The sequence below is a fragment of the Rhinolophus sinicus genome, chromosome 3 (genome assembly GCF_057876585.1).
Source record: "Rhinolophus sinicus isolate RSI-liver-muscle chromosome 3, RSI-T2T, whole genome shotgun sequence".
NCBI classification, from domain to species: domain Eukaryota; kingdom Metazoa; phylum Chordata; class Mammalia; order Chiroptera; family Rhinolophidae; genus Rhinolophus; species Rhinolophus sinicus.
The window spans coordinates 101644270-101671330 of NC_142503.1; the positions used below are offsets into that span (position 1 = coordinate 101644270).

The window sequence follows — 27061 nt, forward strand, 5'->3', positions numbered from 1 at the left end:
ATAGAATTTTATAGTGGGCACCCATATACACCACCTAGATTTTTCCATTACCATTTTTACATTACTTACCTATTCCTCCATCTATTAATCCAAACTAATTTCTTCATGTATTTCAAAGTGAATTTCAGGCATTAGTACACTTTTACCTGAGTATTTAAGCATGCATATCCTTATCTAGAGTTCATTATTTGTTTATAGCTTTTTCCTGTTGATGCAAAATTTACATAAAATGAAATGCACAAATCTTGAGAGTCCATTGAGTGTTTATCACATTGTAGCTTGTTCTTTTCACTAAGGAGCACTTTCCTTGTAGATGAACCCTAGTCTTTCTAATTGCTACATGGTTTTTCTGATATGGCTGTATTGAGTTTATTTAGCTATCTATGGACATTTATGCACTTTTCTGCAAGAAACATATTTGGCAGATATGTGGGATAGAGACCTAGAAGTAGAATTGCTGGGTTAAAGGGCATGCACATTTTGAATGTAATTTAAAATTTTAATACATTCCTGCAAGTTGCCAACCAAATAGTTTACACCAATTAAAACTTCCACCGACAGTGTTTCCCTACACACACACCTAGGGTTTCCAGGCGGGAATTCCCGCCCATTCTCAGGGATTTTTTTCGTTTTCTCGTTACCGAATCCCAAAAAAAGTTGGTCAGGAAGTCGGGAAAATCGGCTCCTTGAAACCAGTAATACCCACATTGGAAAATAAACATACTACTCACAGTGTATCTCTTAGACATTTTTCCTATTTATTGGTAGGGTTTCCTGGTGGGAATTCCCACCCATTCTTGGGAATCCCCCCGCTTTCCTCATTCCCGAATCCCGAGAAAAATTGGTCGGGAAATCGGGAAAGTCTGCTCCTTGAACCCAGGTGTTTAGTAGTATTGGCCGTCACTTTGTGGGAACGATTCATTGAGGAGAACAGGAAACAGTTTATATCTTGGTGTTCGGGAATGGGGAAGTGAAAAAAATTCCTAAGAACGGGCGGGAATTCCCACCTGGAAACCCTACCCTCACCCACACTGAATGTCATCATTCTCTGTTAGCCAGTTGCTTTGGGTATCATTTTACTTTGTATTTCTTTGATTAGTAGTAAGGCTGTATGGGGTCTTCTCAACTAGTTTCTAAGCTTTTATTGGGCAAGGACCAAGGTCATCTCCCACCCTCATATCTGCTCACTGAACATTTGTTGAGCGAATGAATGCAGCCAAAGCATTCCTGCTTCATTGGCTTGAGGCTGCAGAAGGATGAGTGAGCTGAGTGCGTGAGAGGGTAAAGCTGCAGTTGCTTGAGCGTATATGCCTTCAAAAAGTGAAGGAACTCTTCCTTCTGCCTTCATTTCTTCTGTGAGGAGGTAGGATAGTGAGGAGGTTAAGAATCCAGGTTCCGGAGGTAGATTTCCTGGATTCTATCCCAGCTTTGCCTGTTAGCTGTACAACCTTGGGCAGTTCACTTAATGTTTGTGTTGCAGTTTCCTCATTTATAAAATAGAGAAGAACAGCACATTGTTGTGGGGGATTAAATTAAGATTTGTAGATTGTATAGAATGGTACTTGGCACTCAATATTGCTAACTATATTGTCAGGCTAACTATTATGTGTTCTTTCCCTTCTGTGTACACAGTACTTGAGTGTCTGTGACGTTTGAGGACGGTGGAGATGCAGACAGATTTGGAAAGGACTGTACCTTGAAGATACTTACAGACCTGAGGCTTATTAGGGAAGTGGGAAGACATTTGACAGGACTGGAGAATAGGGTGGAGACTAGAAGGGGATAATTGGTAAGTTAAATTATCCCCCAGTCAGTAAGGGAAAATTTTGTAGGCAAAACTAAGGAATTTGAATTGCTGTTTGAAGTAATTGGAAGGAAGCCACTGATGAATTTACGACTAGAGTGTATTTGCATTTGAGGCTGACCATTTGGAAAGCAGCCTGGAAGGTAGACTAGACTGGAGAGAGGCTGAAGGGTGTTGGCACCAATTGGGGTAAGGGGTGATGAGGTCCTGAAATAAGGCAGTGACTGTATGGCTGGAGAAGCAGCAGTTGATTTGAGAACCATTTAGGAAATAGAATTAAGAGTGATGATTGTTAAAGGAGTAAAGTGTGGCTCAGAGAAAGTACAGACCCTGGGCTGCCTCTTCAGTGTCTTAGAGATGGTCTGGAAGGCAAACTCTTTAGAGGCAAATGAAATTAAATACTTTATAAAATCACAATCATTTTATAAAGAAATTTCAACAGCAAAACAGTAGGACATGATCTCAGACTCAGTACTTTACTACTTAACCCACGAAAAACTTAACCATAGTCCTCCCCATCTCTTTCTTTTCCATTTTCCTATAGACTGGTCCATAAACCAGCGTTTGGGAATCACTAATGTAATCTAATCACCTCCTTTTTGAGGTCAGGAAACAGGACCAAAGTCTTTGAGTCAAGAGTTTGGGCTAGAATCTAGGTCTTGTCAGGTACTCGGGTCTTTTTTCCCATAGTCCTATGCTGGGCTTTTTTGAGCTAAATTTGGTTTTTCATTTATGAAGTATTGACTTTGCTTTTGGTTACAGAGATTAATCTCAGGTGAGTTGAAGGATCTAGGTTTCAAACAAACAGAGCCCAAGACCAAACTATGGTCTGGATCATCAGTGTACGGAGAAGTGGCAGCCAAAAGGTTTTTATACTGCAGAAGTCTAGGAAAACAAATTGAGACATTTAAATTACATGTTTCCCTGAAAATGAGACTTAACCAGACCATCAACTCTAATGCGCCTTTTGGGGCAAAAATTAATATAAGACCCGGTCTGATGGTCTGGTTAGGTCTTATTTCCGGGGAAACACAGTATTTCCCCTCAGCAGCTGTCAGCACTGTTTTCAGCTCCAGTTAGCTGAGTTCAACATATATCACACATGAATTTGGGAGACGTAGTCTTTTGATAACAAAGTTAGGGCCAACAGCAAGAGACTATTTGTGGTTTGAGATTTACAAGAAGTATTAGAGATGACCAGCTTGCACAGGAAGCATCTGTCCTGCCGAGTCAAGGTAAACGGAGGTGTGAGAAAAATCCAAGAGCCTACTTGAAGGCTGAGGATTAGTGCGACAAGCAGGGCAGGAATGGTGGGGGGAGAACAAGAGGTACGCGGCCTTGGGGGGCTTGTGAGAACTGCTTCACCTTCAGGAAGGAAGAAAAGAGGGGTGGGTAACTTAGAAATTAGGTAAAGGCATTTTTGTTTTCCATTTACAGAAAGAGCTTTGCTTCAGATGGCGGGGTAATGACTTGTGAGATCTCCTACTATTACTGTGTTTTTTATCTTCTTACCACAGGAGTGGTGTCTTTTTAAGATATTTTTTGTGACTGAAAAAGTGGTCGGGTTTGGCCCCATTTTGTCTTTGGATGGTTGGAGCTTTTTTATTGATATGCTTGCATTAGTGCTGGTGCTGGTGTTGCAATAGCTCTGAAGAGACGCAGCCAGCTTCCCAGCCAGTGTGTAGCTGGGACACTTTTTGTGTCCTACAGGAAAGAATGTGTCCCCACAGAGTGATTAGCTACCTAAGGGATACTGGAATCACCTTAGTATCCAAGAATGTTAGCATCAGAAGAAACCTTAGAAATGATCTGTTGCATCCTAGGTTATATAAACATCTAATCACTGTGTTGTACACCTGAAGCTGATATAATAATTGTATGTCAACTGTGGTTAAAAATCAAAAACTATTTTTAAAAAACTACCTACTCCAACCTTTTTATTTTATAGTTGGAGAAACAGACTCACATGGCTTGAGGAACTTTTGGAAATGTACATGGCTTCTTAAGTTGGCAAGTCTAGAATCATTGTCCTCCTACTCCTGGCCCCGTGCTCTTTCAGTGATGCCATTTAATTGTTGAAGCAGTGGATATTTTAAATTAGACCACAATTAGAGTACAGATTTTGAGAGGAGTCAGGAAGAAGCACTTAAATGTTTTTGTAACATGTGGCTATCTAATTAATGGTAGGAATGATGGCATTTGAGGAGAAAAGTAGAGAATAAAGACAGGTGTTATTTGTGTGTTTTTTAACAGGGGGTTATGTTTCAGTTCTACTGAAGTACAGATTAATTAAATGTGTTATTTAAATGTCTTTCAATGATGAGAACCTGCCCATTGGGGTCGGGGTGCGCACACAAGCACTTACACTGCCCCGCGGTCGCCTCTAGGGGGAAGCAGGCTGTCGGTTCCAGGAGTTGAGCTCATACTAAATTTGGGTGACGGGTCCTAAGTTGCACACGTCGTCCTGGAGCACGACTGGGTTTGCATGTTGTTGCTTGTGGTTTCTGCAGGTTGTGCAGTGCATCCCTGAGCATGAGCGCAGAATGAAGCGCCGTTTGGATGACCAGGAGTCACCGGTGTACGCAGCCCAGCAGCGTCGGCTCCCTGGCAGCACAGAGGCCTTTCCTCACCAGCACCGGGTGCTGGCCCCCGCCCCTCCTGTGTATGAGGCCGTGTCCGACACCATGCAGTCAGCCGCTGGGATCCAGTACTCTGTCACTCCCAGCTATCAGGTAACGCTGGAGCCACCGGGCCACTCGCATGAGGGCGGCCGCGCCTCGTGGCTGGTGGTTTCCTCCAACGGGAACATGTTTTATTAAGCATTCGGTGAGATGTAAAAGGTATCTAGGAAATATGTGTAAGGTGTGAAAAATAAGGAAAACTGTGTGCACTTGTGTACTCAACATCGAAGTTTTTTTAAAAGAAGAATGTTGTCACGACCTTTGACATTCACTGGATTCCTCCTTCCTGGTCCCATTTCCTTTTCCCTTACTTCAGAGGTAGCTGCTAATTTGAATTTTGTGTTTATCATTTCCCTGATGGACTTTATTTTTTTAATTCATTTTGTTTATATCTCTCGACAATAGAATTGGTTAGTTTGGGTACTTTTGAACGTTATTATATAAATTAAAACGTATATTTTTTTTCTTTACTCACTTTTTTCCCCACTCAGTGTGGTTCCCAAGATTTAGCCATATTTTTGTGTGTAACTGAGTCATTTTCACTCTGTTATGAATTATATGAGTATATCAAATTTATTTATTCTTGTGTTGGTGAATAGTCCAGGCTTACGATGTTATAAAGGTCTACTCTGAACAATGGTAGGTGGTTCTCCTAGTGCAGTGGCACTCGCAGTGACAATCCATGACAAAATAAGCTTGCACCAGAATCTAAATGGGGCGCACTGCTTTTATCAAGAGACGCTTGACTGGGGAAAATGGCAGCTGAATTAAAGAGTAGCTTATTAGTAAAGTGGTTGCGGTACGTTCTGGTGCAAACTCCTTATCTTCTTGCCAGACCCCTTGGCAGGTTTGAAGGCACATGAAGAAGAGTAGCTCGAGTCCTAGAGGGACTGCTGGTGTGCAGGGCGTGCGCATCTTCACCTTACAGGTGATGTCAGATGCTTTTCAAAGTTGGGCCAGCTTGCATTTCCACCAGTATTGTATGTTCCTATCATTCCACATCCTGACCAACGCTGGTCACTGATCTCTTGTCTGTTCACTCTGTTTTGTAAAAAAGGAAGAAATTTAAATTTTTTGCCCTTTTTAATTATGAAAGTAAATGTCACCATTTTCAAAAAATGATATGATTACTTTTTCCTTTGACCCCCTCAGACTATCCCACTGGTACATTCCCTGGGTATCCAAAATTTTTATGCATATACAGTATTTCTGTATTTACCTGCCTAACTAGATACACTTCTCTTTTTACACAATTTGGGTCATACAGTATATACTGTTGTTTGCACTTTTCACTTAATATATAGTAGACAGCTTTCCACTTGAATATATATATAGAGAGAGAGAGACAAGTAATTTTTTAAAAAGTGCGGCAACCTAACTTGTTAATGACTTTAAAAAGGTATCACTGGTACTGGGAATATAGATTGGTATAATTTTTCTTGAGAGCAGCTTTACAGTTTGTGTCTGGTTCTTTAGTTATTATAAGAGAAAACAATCAAAGAAGTAGGATAAAGTGATTCCTTAGGTGTCCCTCTTCCTCAGGAATTGTCACTTTTGAAGCAGGGTAATGCCTTCATGTGGGGCTGGGGCAGCAGTCAGGACTGCTCCCGGTCACATCTTTAAGTCAGGGCTTGGAAGAAGGAAAACTTGCTTGTTTTCCTTGGTTATTTTATCTGAACAGGTTCGTGATTATTTCCTACACTGAGGGTAAGTTACATCTGTTCCTATACTAGAAACTGGTTCAAACAAACCAGCCATCGCAAATAATTAAAACTCCAACTAAGTCTTGTAAAAACCTGTCCAGTATATGCATGTTAGAATTAGAAGCTCAGAATAATAGCACTTCTTGTGAGAGATACATTAGAGCTTTTGGAATTGTCTAAATTTCTTTTTACCTCTAATGTGTATTGTATTATTTCTGTAGATTTGTAAGTAGTCGTTTTATTTCCCCCTTGCCCAGGGGTCTACCCAGGGTAATCCTTACAAATTTGTGGGGACTTGAAAAAAACTTATCTTCTCTTGTGTTGTAGTACACAACTTACATTGTTTGGAGGAAGTTTCATGTTATTTATTCTCCTTGTTTTGGAGATGTGGCAAATCAAGTATACTTGTCCTTAGTTGTCTTCTGTAGTGATTAACAGTTCAGAAATAGGAAAATTTTTAAAAAAGCTCTAGAAGTTTTACGACATGTGATCAAACAATACGGTCATTGTTTAAATTAAAAAAATTGTTACAGTAGAAGACACATTGCCATTAATCCCCCTCAGAATATTCCCCCTCTCATCAAACACACTTACCACATCATTCTTGCCATTTTCTGAAGCAGTTCTGGAAGTCCTCTTTTGTGAGTGTCTTTAGCTGTGCTGTTGTGGGTGCCTTGATGTCCTGAATCATTTTGACTTTGGGGAAGAGCCAGAAGGCACATGGTGCCAAATCTGGTGAATAAGGTGGATGAGGACACACGATAGTGTTTTTATTTGACAGAAATTGCTGAACCACAAGCGATGTGTGACACAGAGCCTTTCCATTGTGATCACAAAATATGGTGAGTGCTGCTGCGGAGTGCCATTCAACGGAAAGGCAAGAAGGATCTTCAATACAGGAAGCGGTGTGTCAAACCTTAGTAACAGTGTGTGACAAGTTTCAACTTGTTTGGTGCAGTCAGTCAGGTGTGAGCTATGGTTGAGAGAAGGTGTGTTTCAAAGTGTGCCGTAAATCATCCTCCATCATGACAGCGCTCTGTGTCACACATCACTTTTAGTATACGGCAATTTCCGTCCAATAAAAACATTGCAATGTGTTGTTATTCGCTGGATCTGGCACTGTGCGACTTCTGGCTCTTCCCCAAAGTCAAAATGACCACGAAAGGTAAACATACTAAATTGATTCAGGACATTGAGGCAGCCATGACAGCGCAACTAAAGACATTCACGAAAGAGGACTTCCAGAACTGCTTCAGAAAGTGGCAAAAACAATGGAATGAGTGTGTTCGAAGCGAGGGGGAGTATTTTGAGGGGGATTAATGGCAATGTGTCTTTTACTGTGATACATTTTTTAAATTTAAACGTTCGCTGTATTGTTTAATCACCTCATATATAGCATTTCTTGCAATAGAAATGGGAGGAAAGGGACTTATACTTTTATGCCACCCCTAAACTTGTAAGAGGATGTGAGAGACACACAGAGAGAGAGAGCGAGAGAAAGAAGAGAGAGAGAATGATTATGAATGCGAGAATAGAAAAGAAATGTTTGAGGTCAAACCAACTATTTGGAAGAAATTTTTATTTTACTTTAGAAGTAGCAAATTAGGATAAGCAAAATAAACAAAGGTAAAAAATCTTCTCTAACCCCACCACCAGAAGATAAAATGCTAACATTTTGATATATTGTATATTTATTGTCTAGAGTTTAAAATTTTTTATTGTATTACATATACGTGCTTTTAAAAATTATTTAAAAGTTTGTGCTTTTAAAAATTATTTAAAAGTTTAAATTCATATGCAATACATGAATGAATACATTCAACTTATGGATTGTGAACATTTTTTAATGTTAAAATGTGTGCATCTATATTAGTGCTATTCAAAAGATGGTCCACAGATGGCTGATATGCATAGTTTCTTGCTATCCTGTAATGAGTATAGAAATTGAGTGTTTAGAAACTTTCACAGTGACTGGACATTGTAATTTTATATCTGTAAAATCCAATGAAAATTACGGGCTAGGTATTTTTTATTTCACTTTTCTAGTAATTCATTTTTATTGTATTTTACACAATAAAATGGATTGGAATTTAGAAAAAATAAAAACTGGTTCTCAACCACAGATAGTTTAAGAAGTATGGAACTATATAATATATAACAATGCAAAGAATGCTGTTACAATTTTGGTGGGCTCTAATTCATTTCACCGATTCCATCTTGTGGGAAATTTGGATTTCTAATTAATTATCTTTGTGTATGTAAAGGTACGCATGCGTGATCTTGAATGCACAGTCTTGAACTTCCTGTGTGTACTTTGTCCACTGCAGGTTTCAGCTGTGCCGCAGGGCTCCAGTGGCAGCCATGGGCCCACCATAGCAGCAGTGCACAGCAGCCATCATCACCCAGCAGCCGTGCAGCCTCACGGAGGCCAGGTGGTCCAGAGTCACGCTCACCCAGCCCCGCCTGTCGCACCAGTGCAGGGACAGCAGCAGTTTCAGAGGCTCAAGGTGGTATTCATCTCCTTTTCTTCTGTTACGAAGTTTGTCTTCTAGCAGCAGCATGGGCTTCAGTTTGTTAACAGTGGTGGTGCAGCTTTCTTTTTAACTTTTTTTTTATGTATAGAAATATAAATTATATTGGAGAACTGTGTGTTTCTCCAGGGCCCATCAGCTCCAAGTTGTCCTTCAATCTAGTTGTGGAGGGCGCAGCTCAGCTCCAAGTCCAGTTGCCATTTTCAGTCTTGTTTCAGGGGGTACAGCCCACCATCCCATGCAGGAATTGAACCGGTAACCCTGTTGAGAGCTCATACTCTAACCAGCTGAGCCATCTGGCTGCCCCTCCGGCAGCTCAGTGGCAGCTCATTGTCTTCAGTCTAGTGGAGGGCGCAGCTCACTGGCCCATGTGGGCATCGAACCAGCAACCCTGTTGTTCAGAGCTCATGTTCTAACCAGCTGAGACTTCTGGCCACCCAGTGGTACAGCTTTTAGCACACCAGTAGGGGCTGCTGAGTCACAGGAAGTTTCACTTTGTTTTTGTTTTGAAACCCACTTAGATTCCCCATCATAGCACCAGTGCCTGATTGAGAGAATAACTCCAAGAAACATTATTGGGAATGGATGAATGCATGGCACTCAGATGTATCAGGATTGAGGAGCTATTTTCATACGAAATTAGCAAAGTCCAGAAATGCCTCCTTTTGAACTTGTAGTTCTTAATTCTCAGGATGGTATAAGGTTTTATGGAGCATGCACATGGTTGGCTACAGTCCAGTACAGTAAATGGGCCCAGTATTTATTATCTTTTGGGTTAATTCTCTTAAATTCCTGTTTATGAATAGTGGAATTGGCTAGCATCTTCGAGTCCATCCTTAGTAAAACACACACTCCTTTTTGGGGAACCTTTATAAAGATAGAGGAAGATTCTAATTGTGAATGAAGCGTTAGTGTTTTAATCTGTTCTGCTGAGTATGTGCTGTAGGTTTTCAGTGCTTTGAAATTCATGAGGCATCTGTGGAGAAGTGAAGCTTGTTTTCCCAGCTAACCTTTTTTCTGTGCTTACTTGAGTGCTATTTTTTTTTAAAGTGTGATGCAGCAAGAGTTTTAGATTTCAGTTTTTCTAATTTTACATTTATGTAAAATTTAAACTCAAGTGCAGGAAATACAAAATTAAAGAACTATAGAGATAAGATGTTGAATCTTTATTTGGTCCGGTCAGCCTAATTATATCAAGCAGCTTGCAGGTAGGAGTGAACAAATATCTCAGCCTTCTGTTCTCCTTGGTACTTAGTCTAGTTCTCCCTCACCCTGTCCTCCTTAGTTTGGGTTCTCAGGAACTTGTTTAATTTTGGTCTAAGGAAAGTTAAATGCTACATAAATATAAAGCATACCAAAGCTAAGTGATATAGAGGGATTTTGTAAAATTTACTTTGTCTATATTAGCTTAAGTAATTAAAAGTTGACTGTATTTAAGCATAGTCTTCAGAGTACAGATTATTTGAGCCTGAAATTTCACTCTGGGCTCCGTCCTGGGGAAAAGGTATATAAGCTATATTGATGTTTTCCTCATGACATTTTTATTTTCTGCTTGTGGAGTGATGTCTGTGTACCAAAGTGTAGTATTGCTATAGACTTAGCACTTCACCAAGCCCTGAAAAATATTGTTTAAAACTTGGTTTGTTGTGATTTCATTTCATATTAATATAGTATTCAGCATTTAATACCTTAATGTTGCAAAAGAGCTTAAAACTTGCTATTAATTAACAAAAATGTGTTTATAGCTTTTGTCAGCCATCTCCATCAAAGCATAGCTCCTGTTTTACTCACCTTCCTCACTCTGTTATAAGTAGGTAGATTGTGCTTTTTTTGTGTTAGAGAAACTGTCAAGGAAGCGAGAAAGGGCTTTGGAGTTGGGGTTATAGAATGAGTCATTGGTGGAGTTAGGACTTCTTGCTCTGTTCTTGTAGTTACAAGCTCTGTGCGACTCCTGAACACGGTAACTTGTTGCATTTCCTTTCTCATGAGGAGAGGTAAAATGCTTTCCTGTGCCTCCATGCAATTTCATTCAGTGTTCCCACACTGCCTGCCATGTTTGGATCAGTCTTAAAATGCTTTACAAGCATTTGAATCAACTTCCATAAACCATTTAATTCTATAGTAAGGAAGTGTCCAGTGAGAACGTGTAGGTTATTTCAAGCATCAATATTATCTATACTTTTTTGTCTTTGGCAGACTGATGACAAGGAAAATTTGAATAATGAGGCTTATTTAGTGTGATTTAGTTATTTGTTGAATGCAAGCAGCATAAATATCTGGCACATATTTAGCAAGTTCTCTTCACAGTTGTTTGTGTTTGTCTCCCCACCAAGATTATGAGTTTCAGGAGGTTAGGTACTTTAATAAATGCCTGTTGAAGTGAGCCAGGAAAATGCATCAGCAGAATTGAGGGGTCTACCCTAGTACCTCCTTAAAATGTGTAGTTCCAAGGGGTTTTCTTCTACCCTGTTTCCCCAAAAATAAGACCTAGATAGACAATCAGCTCTAATGCGTCTTTTGGAACAAAATTAATATAACACCTGGTCTTATTTTACTATAATATAAGACCCAGTCTTATGTAATATAATACAATATATAATATAATATAGTACAATACAATACCGGGTATAATATAATATAATACCATATATATTAATTTTTGCTCCAAAAGACGCATTAGAGCTGATGGTCCAGCTAGGTCATATTTTTGGGGAAACATGGTAGCTGCGGTTCCAAGAACTGTATACATGCCTTTGAACTATATTTTAGGTAGTGAGAGAATTTTCTCACTGTTCTTACATGCAGGTGTCTCATTTATAATATGGATGTCAAGCTGGTGTTTTTAAAGCATAGTGCTGTTTTATAACTAATTTTTAAACAGTGGTTCACTATGACCCATACCTGTTCTTCCAGACATACACACATCACATATTTCTTTCCAGGTTTCTGCACTTTTTCTCTCTCTGTAGTAATAACATACCATGTGTGCTCTTGTTTAATTTTTTGGTGTTTATTTTTCAAACTTCATTTTTGTGAATGCCCAAATAATTTATAATTTAGTGAATGCACTTCCCTTATCTCCCATATTAGTCAGTCCCCAAACTGTCACTTCTACCTCCTAAAAAGCTTTTCAATCTGTCCAGTTTCTCCCTGTTCCTTTAGTCCAGGGGTGTCCAAACTGCGGCCCATGATCCATTAATTGGCCCACAGCAAATTCCAAAAATACATTTAGTTTACTTAAATAAACCAGGTAAGGCAATACGTACTTCACCTCGAGAGAGTGGCCCGGCTATTTGTGTATTTTACCGAATATGGCCCTTGGTGAAAAACGTTGAAAAAAGTTTGGACAGTACTAGAATTCAATCCACTATTGTTCACATGTGAGTTAGCCGTAGAGCATAACTGGTTTTCCTGGCACCTTCAGTCTTTCCTCCCTTTGCACCAATTGGTTCTCAGCACTGTGGCCCAGCTGAGTGCACTGAGATGCAGACGATAAAAATCTCAATTGCTTTCTAACAGGATTTACAAGGCCTGCTTCCTCTCTTGTACATTTCTCATTGCTCTTCCTCCACCGTTCCTCCTCTCCATCCCAAATCCTCCAGCCAAACTAAACTGTTCTCATGTTTCCCCATGTACCAGAAGGTGGTGTCCTGTCTAGGATTTTGCCCATGCTGCTTCCTCTGATTTTCTTCATAGGTCTTCATTTTTGCTCATTTGTACTCATGCTTAGTACTCAGTTTAGACATCGCTTCCTTGGAAAGAAAGCCTGTGTACCCTTCTCATGTGCTCTCTGGGTTTTCAGTGATTATCCACTTATCCACTGTGTGAGGATTCCCAGCTAGATGTGAATGAACTAACATAGAGTAGGGACTGTGGCTTGTTTGTCACTGATCCTTAGTTCCTCACGTTGGCCCTGGTGGAGCATGTTATGGCTTTAATAGATTTTGCGAAATGAATAAATGAACGAATGAGTGATATATTAATGTGATTATTCTTCACTAATCATTTTCTCCAAGATTATCCAAGGCAAGGCTATAGATTTTGAGTTGATTTTTATTTGAGGTTTGAGTTTTATTATTGGCATCCATACTACTTTTTTGGTTTACGACACCGACGCCTTACCACTTGCTTGGACACCATGCCTGGTTCATACTGATTTTTAATACTTTCATGTATATTTATTATATATTTCTATTTCACTATGTTAATTTTATTTGGGCATAAATCATTTTTTTTATAATTTGGCTTATTTTCTTTTTATAACCTGCCTCAGGTGGAGGATGCGCTGTCCTATCTTGACCAGGTGAAGCTGCAATTTGGTAGTCAGCCTCAGGTCTACAATGATTTCCTCGACATCATGAAGGAATTTAAATCTCAGAGGTAAAAGATGTATGTGGTTATACTCAAGCTTTGTGCTTGGAATGTTGATTTTTGGGGGGAGGATATAGTTTATTCTCATCTCCTGAAAGACAAAGGATGCCCCCGTTTCGGGGGTTAATTTTCAGGGTCTTTTTATTTTATGTGTTGTTTTATTGATGAAAAGTATAAGCCCTCGATCTTTGTTTTCTCTCTACTGGTAAATGTTTCTTAACTAAAATTTTTCTTAGAACTTAATCAAGGGAGTGGACTGCTCATGATTAGGCTATTTGCTGTTTGAGTGAAGACATGCTGCAGTTCTGTCATGGCTCACTTATAGGAGAGTCACTCACCTCTGAACATGTAGATCCGTGACGATTCATCTGGTGGGCCGCGGGCTGGACCTTGGCGTGGGAATTGCAGCTTTAGAGTTACTGAGTATCTCCTCGGTAGGACTGTTGAGAATTGTGACCACATCTCTTTGTGAAGCTAAATAGCTTTGGAATTTCAGAGTTCTTTGTGTTCTTTATGTATAATATGCAGCTTGATTTTTATCTATTCTCCAGTTTAGAGAACCTAGTGGAATATGAATCTTCTTACTAGGTGTTTGTTGAGCTTGCCACTTTAATTTTCGATTTCTCATCAGCATTGACACTCCAGGAGTGATAAGTCGTGTGTCCCAGCTGTTCAAAGGCCACCCTGACCTCATCATGGGCTTCAATACCTTCCTGCCCCCCGGCTACAAGATCGAGGTGCAGACCAATGACATGGTGAACGTAACGACTCCAGGCCAGGTGCACCAGATCCCCACCCACGGCCTCCAGCCCCCGCCTCAGCCAGCACCCCAGCATCCTTCCCAGCCTTCAGCCCAGTCAGCCCCAGCTCCTGTCCAGCCAGCTCCTCAGCCCCCACCTGCCAAAGTCAGCAAGGTGAGCACTTGGAAAACTGTCACATGAAATGCATCCCTAGAAAACACCCTCCTTTCGCATTTCCCCTTTATACAAGACTTAGATACACATGTTACAGTGGTTTCATTAGAGAGGATGCAACAGTCACATCCCTATACAATGGTTCACATTTACATACCACATACTTAGAGATCTGTTTAAATCAAGACATCAGCAGCCTTCAAGGACTGTCTTGCCCCCAACTTCTGCTTATTGAGCCCACGAGCGTCCCACAGGCGGCGGCTTCGTATAGTAGCACTTTGACAACAAAGGCAGGAATGGTCAGCTGCTGCTGCTGCCTGCACGGTCATCGTTTTACAGAAGTCACTCCATTGACAGAGTAGCTCACACCAAGCTGAGCGAAAGGTCCTGCTGATGACGATGTTCTGATGATGAGGATGAGGTGTTCTTGGCCTAGAACTGCACTGTGATACAGCAGCCACCAGCCATGTGGGGCTATATTTAAATTTAACTTATTTAAGATAAATTCTGCTTTTCAGTTGCACTAGTGTTTCACGTGCTCAGGAGCCTCGTGTGTCTGGTGTATGTCACACAGGACAGTAAATAAAGAACTTTTCTCTGTCATCTCAGAATTCTGTTGGGCAGAGCTGGTTTTTAGAAGATTTTTATGTGCAGTTACTGCAATAATTGAATTGTTTTGACGTTAAAGATCAATGTAGAATGAGGTCTTTTTCTATTCTATTTGTACCTGTTGAGCTAGTGAGCTTAAAATTGCATATGAAAAATTCTTCCTTGTATCTACTTTTAAGGTTGTATTTAGAAACTTGGAGACTGAAATATTTGTATTAGAATGTGTGAACCCTCCTCACCTCCCACCCCTGCCCAGTGTGATTTGAGTTGGGCTAAAATGGCCTGGCCAGAGGAAATAAAGGATATAAGTTGATCAGATACCTTGTTTCTCTTTAGTTTGAATTTCTTTCCTATGTCTAATCATCTGTGTTCCGGAGGAGAATAAAAACTTTTTTCTTTTTAGCCTTCCCAACTACAAGCACATACTGCAGCCAGTCAGCAGACTCCCCCACTCCCACCATATGCATCCCCACGTTCTCCACCTGTCCAACCTCACACACCAGTGACAGTCTCATTGGGAACGGCCCCATCCTTGCAGAACAATCAGCCTGTGGAGTTTAATCATGCCATCAACTATGTTAATAAGATCAAGAACAGGTTCCAGGGCCAACCAGACATCTACAAAGCATTCCTGGAGATTTTGCACACGTATCAGGTAAGAGAGTTGCCTTTTCGAACTGTTGTTACCAGATCAACTTCTGAGGGTATCTAGTCCGAGAAGAAGTTGAATAACTGTTTTTGTGCTCACTAATTCTTACTGAAAATGAGTTAGAAACCATGATACATGTTTATAATACGTGTGATTGCTCGGCTTTAATTGCCTTGTAGCAGGCAGTCAGGATTTTTAAAGTTAGCCCTGGGAAACGAATGCTTATTTATGTGGGAAGTTCAGAGGATGACTTGTGTAGTATATAGTTAATTTTCGGTAGAAGGAGGAGAAATTGTCTGTTTTTTGTTTCATTAATTGGTAGTAGTCCCCTGAGCATTCACACATTAACTTCCCTAGTTTTAAAAGGAATTGCCAGGTCCATCTTCCACTCCTTCAACTTACAAGCTTGCAGTCAAAACAGTTTCTTGAGAACACAGACTTTCTTCGTAAGTGCACTCCGAGTAGGTAACATACAGAGCTCCTGTCAGACATCTCAGAGAGCAGAAGTGAGTCATTCCAAACAGTGCTCCTCCAGTATGATCTCTTCCCATTTGCAATTTATCAGAAAGAGCAGCGGAATGCCAAGGAAGCTGGAGGAAACTACACTCCAGCATTGACTGAGCAGGAGGTTTATGCCCAGGTGGCTCGTCTGTTTAAAAATCAGGAAGATCTGTTGTCAGAGTTTGGACAGTTCTTACCAGATGCCAACAGCTCAGTGGTAAGTTGTATTGATAAGAACTATACACTGTTTAGAATTATTAGATAAGTTAGGAAGCTGGAATGGGGGGGGGCTTTTTCTAAATGATACTTACTTGCTTTGATGAGCGCATTAATCTCTTTCATGTGTCTTAATTAGCTTTTAAGCAAAACAACTGCTGAGAAGGTTGATTCTGTGAGAAATGATCACGGAGGCACTGTGAAGAAGCCCCAACTGAACAACAAGCCACAGAGGCCCAGCCAGAACGGCTGCCAGATCCGTAGGCACTCTGGCACGGGGACCACCCCCCCGGTGAAGGTGAGAACGGGCAGCCACAGCTGGCCTTGACTTCCAGGAGCCTTTCTAGTGCGCAGGTTCTCGGGATTGGGCCTGTGCTCTGTCCTGAGCCTGCTGACGGTTGGATCCTAGATGCTCAGAGGAGGTTGGTGCAGGTCACAGAAACTCAGCGCAAAGTCTTACGGGGCTTTGCAAGAATGTTGGAATACTAGTAATTACGCAGATCACTGTGCTTTTTGAGTTTTTATTGGTTTTCTCTATATTTTTTCTCTCTGCTGTTACCCGTCATCTATTTTTTTTGTTTTGTTTTTTGCCAAGGGTTTCTGAGACTTATTTTTTCCCTTCTGATTTGATGCCATAAACCTGCCTTGTTCTAAGAAATAAGATTATTATGTCTGATAATTGTTTCAGAAATAAGTCAATGGTCTTTGAAGTCCTTCTGTGAGGAAAGTGCAAGTGCTCTTGTGAGATAGGTTAGAGGCCTGTCCTGCCCAGGTCCCATCCTGTTGTTGGGTTGCCAGACCTTATCTGTATCATCTTAATCTCCAAGGTCGGACCTTCGGGCTATAACAGAAGGAGGTCTTAAACTCCTTTTAGGGACCTGTCGTATGATGCCCCTTGTTACAGCAAACACTGCTCATCCGCCTGCAGAAAGCCAGGCTGGTCCCATCCGCGTTGGTGGTGCAGTGGGCCTGGGAAGGGCTAATGTTGGTACCGGACGTGCTTCAGTTCATTCTAAAGCAGTATACAACATGGAAGAGAGGAGAGGCACGTCTGCAGAATTTAATTAACAAAACCCAGTGGAATTACTAACAGTGAGAGGTGACAGGTGAACAGGCAGATAAGTCATAGACTGACGTGTTAGGTGTTGCTGACACTTTAGAAGGTCTCTTTTTTTAGTGCTTGTAATGGTTTCTCCTTTCAAAGCAAGTTGAATGTAGTAATAGTTTCTATTTCTTCACTTCGGTAAAGGATATTATTTATGTGAGTAGCAAGAATCAGGTCAGTAGATCTTCTCCCTTCATGAGTTGGTCTCCTCCTGCACTTGATCCCCACAGGTGGAAACACTATATTGGGGGTTAGAATTCTCTGCCTGCTTTTTCCTTGGGCAGTGGAAGCAGTGGCTCCTCGGCCGGGGAACTCTGGCTGCAAAGGTGAATGTTGCGTCTCCCAAAGTCTGTGCATTTCTTCACGGATCCTTGAGAGGTGGCATTTTAAGAGTAAATTATCGCCTGACAGTATGTCATGGCCTGTCCTTTTCCTTTGAAAGAGCAGTCTTAAATTGGTCTGAGTGCATATTGCTGACAAGACAGGTATTTCTTCTGTTAGAAAAATTAACTGCTTTTTTTCCCCCATGAATTTTTAAATTGAAAGATAAAGGTTAAAGATTGATTTCTATCCACTCTAGGCTGTATACTCCAGCTGTTTTTACAAACAGCCTCTCTTGCCTCCTCAGCTAGGAAGAGAGGAGTGGCATTAGGCAGTGGCATTAGGATCAAAATAAAGTTACTTTGGGCGCATGGAATAAATAAGGATGTTAAGTGTAATACCGTAATGCTGGGACCATTTGCAGAGAGAATCTTTGGGGAGTGGACATTTGTGACTCTTTGGGGAAAAACAGGCAAACTGCAATAGAGAAGACGTGTGGAAGTCTTGTAGGGCGCAAAGCGAGTTCGGTAGGGACTTGAATTCTCTCATTTGTTGCAAATTGTTAATCAGCAATGATCAATGAAGAACGCAGTGAACACAGCTGAAAATATAATTCAGAGGAGCCCACCATTTGAATCTTACACATTTGTGGGTTTTTTGTTCGTTTTTTTGCAGAAGAAACCCAAACTGCTTAACCTGAAGGATTCTTCTATGGCAGATGCCAGCAAGCATGGTGTAGGAACCGAATCATTATTTTTTGATAAGGTGAGTAAATGAATGAGTTAGATTTAATATCTACTGTCAATGCCAAAAGAAAATTACCCCATCCCCAAGAAGATTTTGCTTCAGCAGCGTCAAGCTGATTAGGATGTTCCAGTACTTAACACAGTTTCCAGGTTGTAGGTCCTTTCAGTCTACTAGAACTATTAGCACAACCAGAGAAATGGTATTTTGTCTGCTTTGGTTTTGTGAAATTGTTTGCGGGAAATACAACATTTTCCCTCATAAAAGACAGCTTTAACAACAAGCATGCTATAAATACTCTCCAAAGATGTTTGGGGTGCCCAGTTGCAGGTGTCCAGGTCTGTATAGTGGGGGGTGTCAGTGCACCAGTTGTTGAGGACTTAAGATGACTTGCCACTTGTAATTGCTTGTGATCTTTGTTCGCAGTGTTGCCCCTGGGGTTCCTGGGGATTCTGATTTAATTGTATGTTGTCACAGCTCCCCAGGGGATTCTAATGAGCAGCCTGCGTTGCGCTCACTCGTGTCAGTGGTGGGTGTTGTGGGGATGTTTGACTTCTCCTGTGTCTGACTTCCTCCTTGGAGGCAAGTGGGTGATTAGCAGCTGGTAACCGTCAGGCTTCTCACTGGCAGGAGCCAGCGTGGCTCAGCCTGCGGGTGGTTCCCCCCTTGTCTTGCACCTCCGGGTCCCTGCAGAAGGGGAATGATTTAGCATCTCCATGCTGGTGCCTCCTCATCGCTCTCCAGCTGGCTGTGCTTACGCCAGCTCTTTGGCCCAACAGTCAAGAGTCTCTGGCTCTGACTTGAGTCATTTCTGAGGGCTGCCCGGTCATTTGGATGCTTTTAGGGCAAATGTAGAAGTCCAGGTGACAACCAACAAATGGCAAGAAAAGAGTGGGGCGACTGAACAAGTTCATTTTTTAAAGAGTAATGGTGCATATGTGTATATATACATACATGCATATACATACATACATACATACATGTATGTATCTACTGTGTTTTCCCGAAATTAAGACCTAGCCGGGCAATCTGCTCTAATGCGTCTTTTGGAACAAAAATTAATATAAGACCCGGTCTTAGTTTACTGTAAGACCGGGTCTTATATAATATAATTATAATACAATATAATAATACCAGGTCTTATATTTTTGCTCCAAAAGAGCCATTAGAGCTGATTGTCCAGCTAGGTCTTATTTTCAGGGAAACACGGTAGCACAAAAAGGGCAGTGCTCTTTCATCTTTGGCTTTGAAAGTACATATTCCATATACTTTCTACTGATTGACAGTTACAGAAAGTATATGGTTGCCTAGAGAAGGGGCTGATAAAACAGTTTGGTTTGGTGTGAGGGTCTGCAGTCCCCACTAAAGGACCACAGTGCTAAATAGTTACTTTTGATACTGAAACTCCGGGTGGCTCATCTAGCCAGGCTAGTTTTACTTTGTCTATGCCAATCAACATTTTAAGATTTTTGGATATTTAAATGCTCAGTATTATAAACGGAAGAAGGAAAAGGATCAGGTCAGAGGACAGAAGTATCTTATCATTCGGGGTGGCCAGTTAACCCAGTTGGTTAAAGCATGGTGCTGGTAGCACCAACGTTGCCAGTTTGATCCCCGCATGGGCCACAGTGAGCTGTGCCCTCCTTTAAAAAAGAAAGAAAGAAAGAAAAAGAAAATATCATTATTAAAGATTTACCAGAGTTTGAAAACAGTGTTGACAAAGATTCTTGCTGTATAACATGTTAGAGGAAACAGAAGCTTGGGTAACTCTGATTTTGGTCTGGAAAGGCAAGCATATGGGAAGGTAAATAATCTTCTTTACTCCAGGATCTCATTTTGAAAAATTTTTTATTATGGAAAATTTTAAACGTGAAATTAAAAGAGAATAGTAAAATGACTCCTCGTGCCCATCATCCAGCTTCAGCAGTTCCCAGCGGCTAGCCAGTATACTTCTTTCATATGCACTCTCACCCACCCCAGGTTTTTTGGAGACAGATCGCAAATATTATTTTATTCATAAGCGTTTTACTAAATTTCCCTTTAAAATAATACTATTTTTCACACAGTCCAGTATCACATCTAGAAAACTAGTATTAATTCCTTAGTCTCATCACATAACTTCAGATTTCCCCAGTCATTTAAAAGCGATCCGGGATCTCTGGATTCCCCACTGAACGGTCTGTCCTCGGTTGTCCCCTAAGGTCCGCAAGGCGCTGCGGAGCACGGAGGCCTACGAGAACTTCCTGCGCTGTCTCGTCATCTTTAACCAAGAGGTGATCTCTCGGGCTGAGCTTGTGCAGTTAGTCTCTCCTTTCCTGGGGTAAGTGGAGTTGAGGGGCTTAGCCCTGATACATGACATGAGAGTGAAATAAAACTTAGTTTGTGAGAGTATGTGATAGGCAAAATTCATTTGATTGTGCTGAGTCGGTTGGTTTATAAAACTTCTGTCAAAAGAGTCTTCCGAGAAGTCTTGTAATTCACCTCTAGAGACGAAAAACTAGAGAGGGCATCGGCCAAGATTAGTGGTCTCCTGGTCCTCTGCCCGGTGTTGGATGTTTATAGTGACCAGTCTCTCTCAGGGTTCTAGAACCTTGACTGTATTTGACAACATAAGAATTATCTGAATATTGATGCAATATTCTTGATCAGAAGAGTGGCTGGTCATTGTCTAGTTTCAGGGCAGCTCTTCCTTCACCACCTTAACTCAGAGCACTCTGTAAGACCAGGAGAAGCCAAATGCTCAGAAGCAGTGCTTCTGAGGCAGGAAATAATCGTTGTCCTTGGAATTGGTCCCTCGTAGCAGCGTTCTGACCCAGCATCAAACAGTAGTAGCAGTACTTCAGGATAACTGCATCATGCTTCTGATTGCTCATCAGTGTTTGGTTTGATTCTTCAGGAAATTCCCTGAACTGTTTAACTGGTTTAAAAACTTTCTGGGCTATAAGGAGTCTGTACATCTGGAAACCTTTCCAAAGGAACGAGCCACAGAGGGCATTGCCATGGAGATAGATTATGCCTCTTGTAAACGGTTGGGTTCCAGCTACCGAGCCCTCCCAAAGAGTTACCAGCAGCCCAAGTGTACAGGACGGACTCCTCTCTGTAAAGAGGTAAGTCTTTCCCCAGAGGATCAACCCCGAATTTTCCACTTTCTCTAGAAGGCCGTGTTCCTAGGGATGAAGAATTTGTATGAGTGAGGAAATCAAGACCGTCTCTGTCTTTAAAAAAAAATGTTTTACACTTATTCAGAACCTTTTCCTTACTAATATTTTGTAAACTTGTAATAGTAAATGTTTTTTCCTTCCCCTAGGGTTTTTATCTTTTTATTGAGGATGCTAATCACCAGGATGCTTTGTCAGACTTCTGTTTCTCTTCTTTTACCCAAAGGTTTTAAATGATACCTGGGTTTCCTTCCCTTCCTGGTCTGAGGACTCCACCTTTGTTAGTTCCAAAAAAACTCAGTATGAAGAACATATCTATCGTTGTGAAGACGAACGCTTTGAGGTACAAGCTCCTTTATCAATTAAAGTTAAGTACGTATCTGTGAGGGTTGGCTTTTAAGACTGAAGATCCAGAGGCTCACATTCTTTTGTGGTAAATGTTTGTTGTGCTTATCATGCTTTATGAGCTTGTAATATTTTTATGGCAAATGTGATTTATCTAGGCCACTTTAATCCTCCTAACTGAAATTATCCATTGATGGCTGAATAATAATGCTTTGAATTTTTAACGGCATTGTAAAGGTTACTGTATTTTACATGGTATATAAACTTAGCATCATAAGGCTATCTTGAAGCTGTTTGAAATTATTTAAAGTGTGTATTGTTCTTAGGTGGTTAGCAAACCAGCTCTCCTGTGAGAACTGGAATTCTCATATTTTTTATGTTGATTTGGCTCCTTTTGAAACTGTTAAATTAGGGACTTTATTTTAATAAAGTAGGTGAGAAGGGATGAGCTGGTAGCGCCCTATACCAGGAGATGGGAGTACTAAAAGTGAGTTCAGAATCCCTGGTGTGCTTAAATGTTCAGCTCACTGATACCATCAACAAAAAAGGGAATGTTACTATGAATGGATCTAAAGAGGTAAAATTACATGTATCCTGTTTAACATATTATAGAAAACTGACTGGCCCTGCTTATTCTCTGGGTGGTGCTGTCTTGCTCTTTTTTAAATCCATACTGATATAGCGCTCTGGCAGTTACCCCTCACACCTGCTCCGGCTGCTTCCGGCATGTTTTTTTTTAAACTAAGATGGAATTTTATTACACTCTCACGTTAAAGAAATTTCAGGTTGCCAGTCCAGGGCTGGCGTGGAGGCTCCATGATCATGTGGGACCCAGACTCTTTCTGGTTTTTGTTTTGTTTTGTTTTGTTTTTTAGTTTCAGGTGCACAAAACAATGTAACAGACATTTACCATTTATATCCCTCACACACTGTGTCAACCCCCCTCCCCCTATCCACTATCCCTCTAACATCGCACAGAGCCATTACATATCCACTTTCTCTGTTCCTAATGCTGTACTCCGCTTCTTGTAACTATATACATACATACATACATACTTACATACATATATATATATAAACTTGTAATTGACATTCATTATCGTTCAGCCTCAGCTTCAGGTGTACAGTGCAGTGATCAGGCATCTACATCTTCCCTGAGGTGGTCTCCCTAATGAGACAAGTGTCCATCGGATCACCGGGCGTGTTTTGAATGAAGAGCCACGTGTTCCTTGGCCACTGGCAGGGTATATGAGGAGTTTCAACCACTTGCAGAAAACTAAATCATGACAGATGTTAACTTCCATGGACAGTTTTATCAGGCTAAAGAAAGCATTTCTTTGTTACCTATGTTTAGTAAGGTCATCTGAGTTAGAAAGAGGAGATTGTCATCTGTTTTTGGTAAGAAGTTTCTGTTCGCAACTGGTATGTCTGCAAATGAGAGGCAGCATCTTCATTTCCCATTGGTGATTATAGGAGTGAAGATAATGGAAGTGTGTGTGCGCATGTGCGCTTAGGATTGGGTGAGGTGGACTAGTTTGAAGGAACGTTCCTTTATACATCAGGATAATTTAGTGATCCCCCAAATCTCAGTGGCCTGAAGAAACAGATTTATTTCTTACTCTTGCTGCATGTGCATTGATGTTATTAGGGGATTGTGCTCATCAGAATTGGGGACCCCGTCTGATACGTTGCCACCATCTTGAACATTGCCAGTTACTGGAGGGAAAAAGAGAGCTTAGAAGGTATAATGAACAGGGAAAAAGAAGGAGGAGGGATACACGCTAGTATGGGGCTAATTAATTAATTTTAATATGTAATTTATTTAGCAATATGCAATAGCAAAAGACAGGCAATTAATAGAATGTGCTAATCTTAGAAAGTAAAGGTGGTTCAGACTAAACTATATATACACTGATAACAATGCCATGTCAAAGGAGTACACATACATGTAAGTTTAAGAGATCCCAACATATGTTTACTATTGATCAAAAATCACTTGGCTAAAGACACAACTAACATCAGTAAGGAGTATCCAAAAGCAGTAATAAGCTCTATAGGATAGTAACTATTACAGTAGATGTCAAAAGCTCACCACACTGGGGGAGAACAACACTGAAAAGTCATAAATCAAAACCTTGCCAGGTCTGTAGCTGAGAGAAACTCAGGCGTCTCCCACACCGCTGCTTGTTAGTTCCCAAGAATGCTGCTGCTGCTGTCGTCGTCGTTGTTAGAAGTTAGGACGCCTTCTGATGCTGTAAGCTGCAAGCTGCATACAGGTTTTCTAGATGCTAACAAGTTCTCAAGGCTAACCGTGGGGAACAGCACTGGGGAGGCCGGGAACCAGCCAGCCCTCACCAGGTTCGCGGCTGGAAGTTAGGACATCCCCTGGTGTCGTAAGCTGCATGTTGCTGGAAGTCTTCAAAATGTTAGCATGATGAAAAATCACCAATGAAAAAAAAAAATCACCAATGACAAATGACCAAATGACGAAATAATAATTAAACTGCCAACTGAGGTCTGTCATATATTTTCTCAGATGTACCTTTGAGACAAGTTTCTTGTTCTTGCCTCCCCCTCCGGGAATGGCCAGTTCTGGGAGGGTCCGGCAGTCAATGATAAAAAAAAAAAAAAGAAAATGTATTACTTATCCGGCCGAAGGGCTAGTTCATCCGGACAAGCAATATCTACTGTTCTTGCTTGGGACCTTCAGCCCAAGGTCTTCCCAAAGCCTGGCAACGTGCCTGTCACGTCGTCCTGATATAACTTAGCTACTTCACTTTATCTGTTGATGTGGGTGAAACAAACAGAACAAAGAGGGAATTCTCTCAACCCCTGATCAAGAATTTCTTTAATCCTAAGCTAACCAGCACCTCACAGCACAGACAGAACAGCAAATATCATCTCATATCACCCCTGCTTGGGAAAATGAGACCAAAGAGGGGATTTACTCAACCCTTGATCGCAGCACAGAAATCACCTCACATGCAGGAACAGATAAAAGCTAATAGACAGAAGCTCATCAACCAATGAAGGCAAATTTTCCTCAACATCTACCCTACAGAAGAAGGGTCTTGCACTGTTAAAAGCTCTAGCCTAGAAGTAACAAACATTACTTTGACTCACCTATTTACAACTCACTTGCTAGTACTAGTTACATTGTCCCATCCAATCACAAGGAGCCAGGAAGTTCAGTCCATCTTGTTCCAAAATTGGGGAGAAGGAGACCAGAAATATTTGACAAAATGACTATTACAGTCCCCAAACTAGAAAACTTAGGGAAGCTTCTACAGACATTTGGTCGTAGGCCTTTGAGACTGCTTGTTTACTTCATTTTCTGTTTCTCATCTAGAGAATTTTGTGTTAAGCCTAGGGAAAAAAGTTACCTCAAAGGCTGCCAGTCATATCCTTGACCACGTCAGGCCAGGCAGGCCCTTGCCAGGAATTCAGTAAGAATTGAAATGGGTCCCTACATACACAACTTTGACATTCTCCCGCTTGTCCATCATTTGTTGATGTTTGTTGTGTGCCAGGCAATGTGCTAGACCAGGGGTGTCCAGACTTTTTTCAACGTTTTTCACCAAGGGCCATATGCGGTAAAATACACAAACAGCCAGGCCACTCACTGGAGGTGAAGTACGTATTGCCTCACCTGGTTTATTTAAGTAAACTAAATATATTTTTGGAATTTGCTGCGGGCCAATAAAAAATGGATCTGCGGCCCATGGGCCGCAGTTTGGACACCCCTGTGCTAGACCTTTCCTTTATGTGGATTGTATCGTTAAACCCAGAAAACAACTTTATGAGAGGAGATCTATTAGTCCTACTTCACTGGTAAAGACACACTCTTACGGCTGGGAAGGCAGAGCCAGGATCCCCTCCAGGGAGTGTGATGCCTCACCTTCTACGTTTGATCTCTGTTCTGTTCCGGTTGGGTCCTGAACACACTTTGTCTTCTTTAGCTTGATGTAGTTTTAGAGACCAATCTGGCAACAATCCGGGTTCTGGAAGCAATACAGAAGAAGCTTTCCCGCTTGTCTGCTGAGGAACAAGCCAAATTCCGCTTGGACAACAGCCTTGGGGGCACGTCGGAAGTCATCCATCGGAAAGCACTGCAGAGGATCTACGCTGACAAAGCAGCTGACATTATTGACGGGCTGAGGAAGAACCCTTCCATCGCCGTCCCCATTGTCCTTAAAAGGTACCCGCACAAACGCCCTTCATGCTCTCGTCTGCTTCACGACAGGCTCAGTGTCCGTTCAGTGAAGCTCTTATTTTCTTGGTTATCCCAGGAGACTGCCAGTTCTCCCCATCTGGGTTGAAAATCAGGTGCAGCATGGGATAGTGGAGCTTCCTTTTAAAAAAAATTAAAAATGTAACGCTTCATAAATTTAAAAAACAAATGGAATGCTTCACAAATTTGTATGTCATCCTTGCACAGGGGCTGTGCTGATTTTGTTTCATTCCAGTATTATATACAGAGGGTGCCAAAAAAATGTATACATATTTCATGAAAGGAAAAAACCATTAAAATTGTAATGCTCAATATACACTGATAACAAAAGATGAGTACAAGTCAGGTGTATACATTTTTTTGGTACCCCCACTATGTGCTGCTCAAGTGAGCATGATAGTGGGGCTTCTTGATGGGGTTGTATGTAACCACCAGGAGAGGACAAACCTTGCAAGTCCTTAGTGGAATGCTCTGTGTTTGAGGCCATATTTTAAAATACAGAAAAGAATAAAGAAGAAAACCACCACCCACGTTCCTGCCGTTCAGTATTAACTGTTGTACATCTTTGGTTTTTAATGAGACTCACTCCTTGTCTGTGTAAAATTGATATGTATTATTTAAAGAGACTTGGATTGCCATTTCTACCAAGAATGTCTCCTTTTTCAGTCTGTGGCGTAGAGGGATTTCATGCCCACCTATGGCCAGCCATCAGGAAGTGGGCCAGAGCCAGGGCACTCTGGACTACACTGACTGTCAGCCAGGACCTGGGTCCTCAGTCAGGGTCACCTGATGGAAGAATTCCTGCATGCTGCACAGTTCATAGATGCCCCTATTTTATTGTTCTGCCCTCGGTGCTGGCACAGGTGGTTCCTCTTTTGGCCGGTAGCATTTCACTTGGCTTTGAGATACAAGGGTATTCTGCAGTCTCCATGCTGGTTTTGATTTTACTCTCCTCTCTTCTGGAGGGTTAGGATCAGTTGTTCTCATCAGAAGTTTCCAAACTGTGTCCAAAGGAACATTACTGTGCAGGTTCTCTGCCCTTGGACTTCTGCATTTATATTAGCAGAGTAAACATTCTTAGAAGTGCTGTAGCAAAGACACTTGTTTAACTTTGCATTAGCTGGCCAAGGAAGAGAACCCCCTTTTCAGGGGTATTCTGGGGATGCTGTTTGAGAAAT

At 41.3% G+C, this 27061-nt stretch overlaps 1 protein-coding gene and 1 non-coding gene across 5 annotated transcripts in view; one reads left to right on the forward strand and one right to left on the reverse strand.

Moving 5' to 3' along the window:
* SIN3A (SIN3 transcription regulator family member A) overlaps positions 1-27061 on the forward strand; it is a 63901-nt gene that overhangs the window by 15202 nt on the left and 21638 nt on the right. For 3 of the 4 annotated variants that reach the window (XM_019750986.3, XM_088796814.1, XM_074328298.2), the window contains exons 2-13: positions 4315-4536; positions 8516-8695; positions 12993-13099; positions 13722-14004; positions 15017-15268; positions 15828-15980; positions 16119-16277; positions 18081-18170; positions 20351-20469; positions 21046-21256; positions 21534-21650; positions 25612-25850. In XM_019750986.3, the coding sequence (XP_019606545.1) occupies positions 4348-4536; positions 8516-8695; positions 12993-13099; positions 13722-14004; positions 15017-15268; positions 15828-15980; positions 16119-16277; positions 18081-18170; positions 20351-20469; positions 21046-21256; positions 21534-21650; positions 25612-25850 (2099 nt within the window). In that variant the 5' untranslated portion in view covers positions 4315-4347. Of the gene's footprint in view, positions 1-758; positions 1790-4314; positions 4537-8515; positions 8696-12992; positions 13100-13721; positions 14005-15016; positions 15269-15827; positions 15981-16118; positions 16278-18080; positions 18171-20350; positions 20470-21045; positions 21257-21533; positions 21651-25611; positions 25851-27061 lie in introns of those variants that run through there. The other variant, XM_019750985.3, reaches the window with a different exon arrangement.
* LOC141570851 (U6 spliceosomal RNA) lies at positions 26046-26150 on the reverse strand. Its single transcript, XR_012495297.1, has one exon. It is a non-coding gene; the product is annotated as a U6 spliceosomal RNA (small nuclear RNA).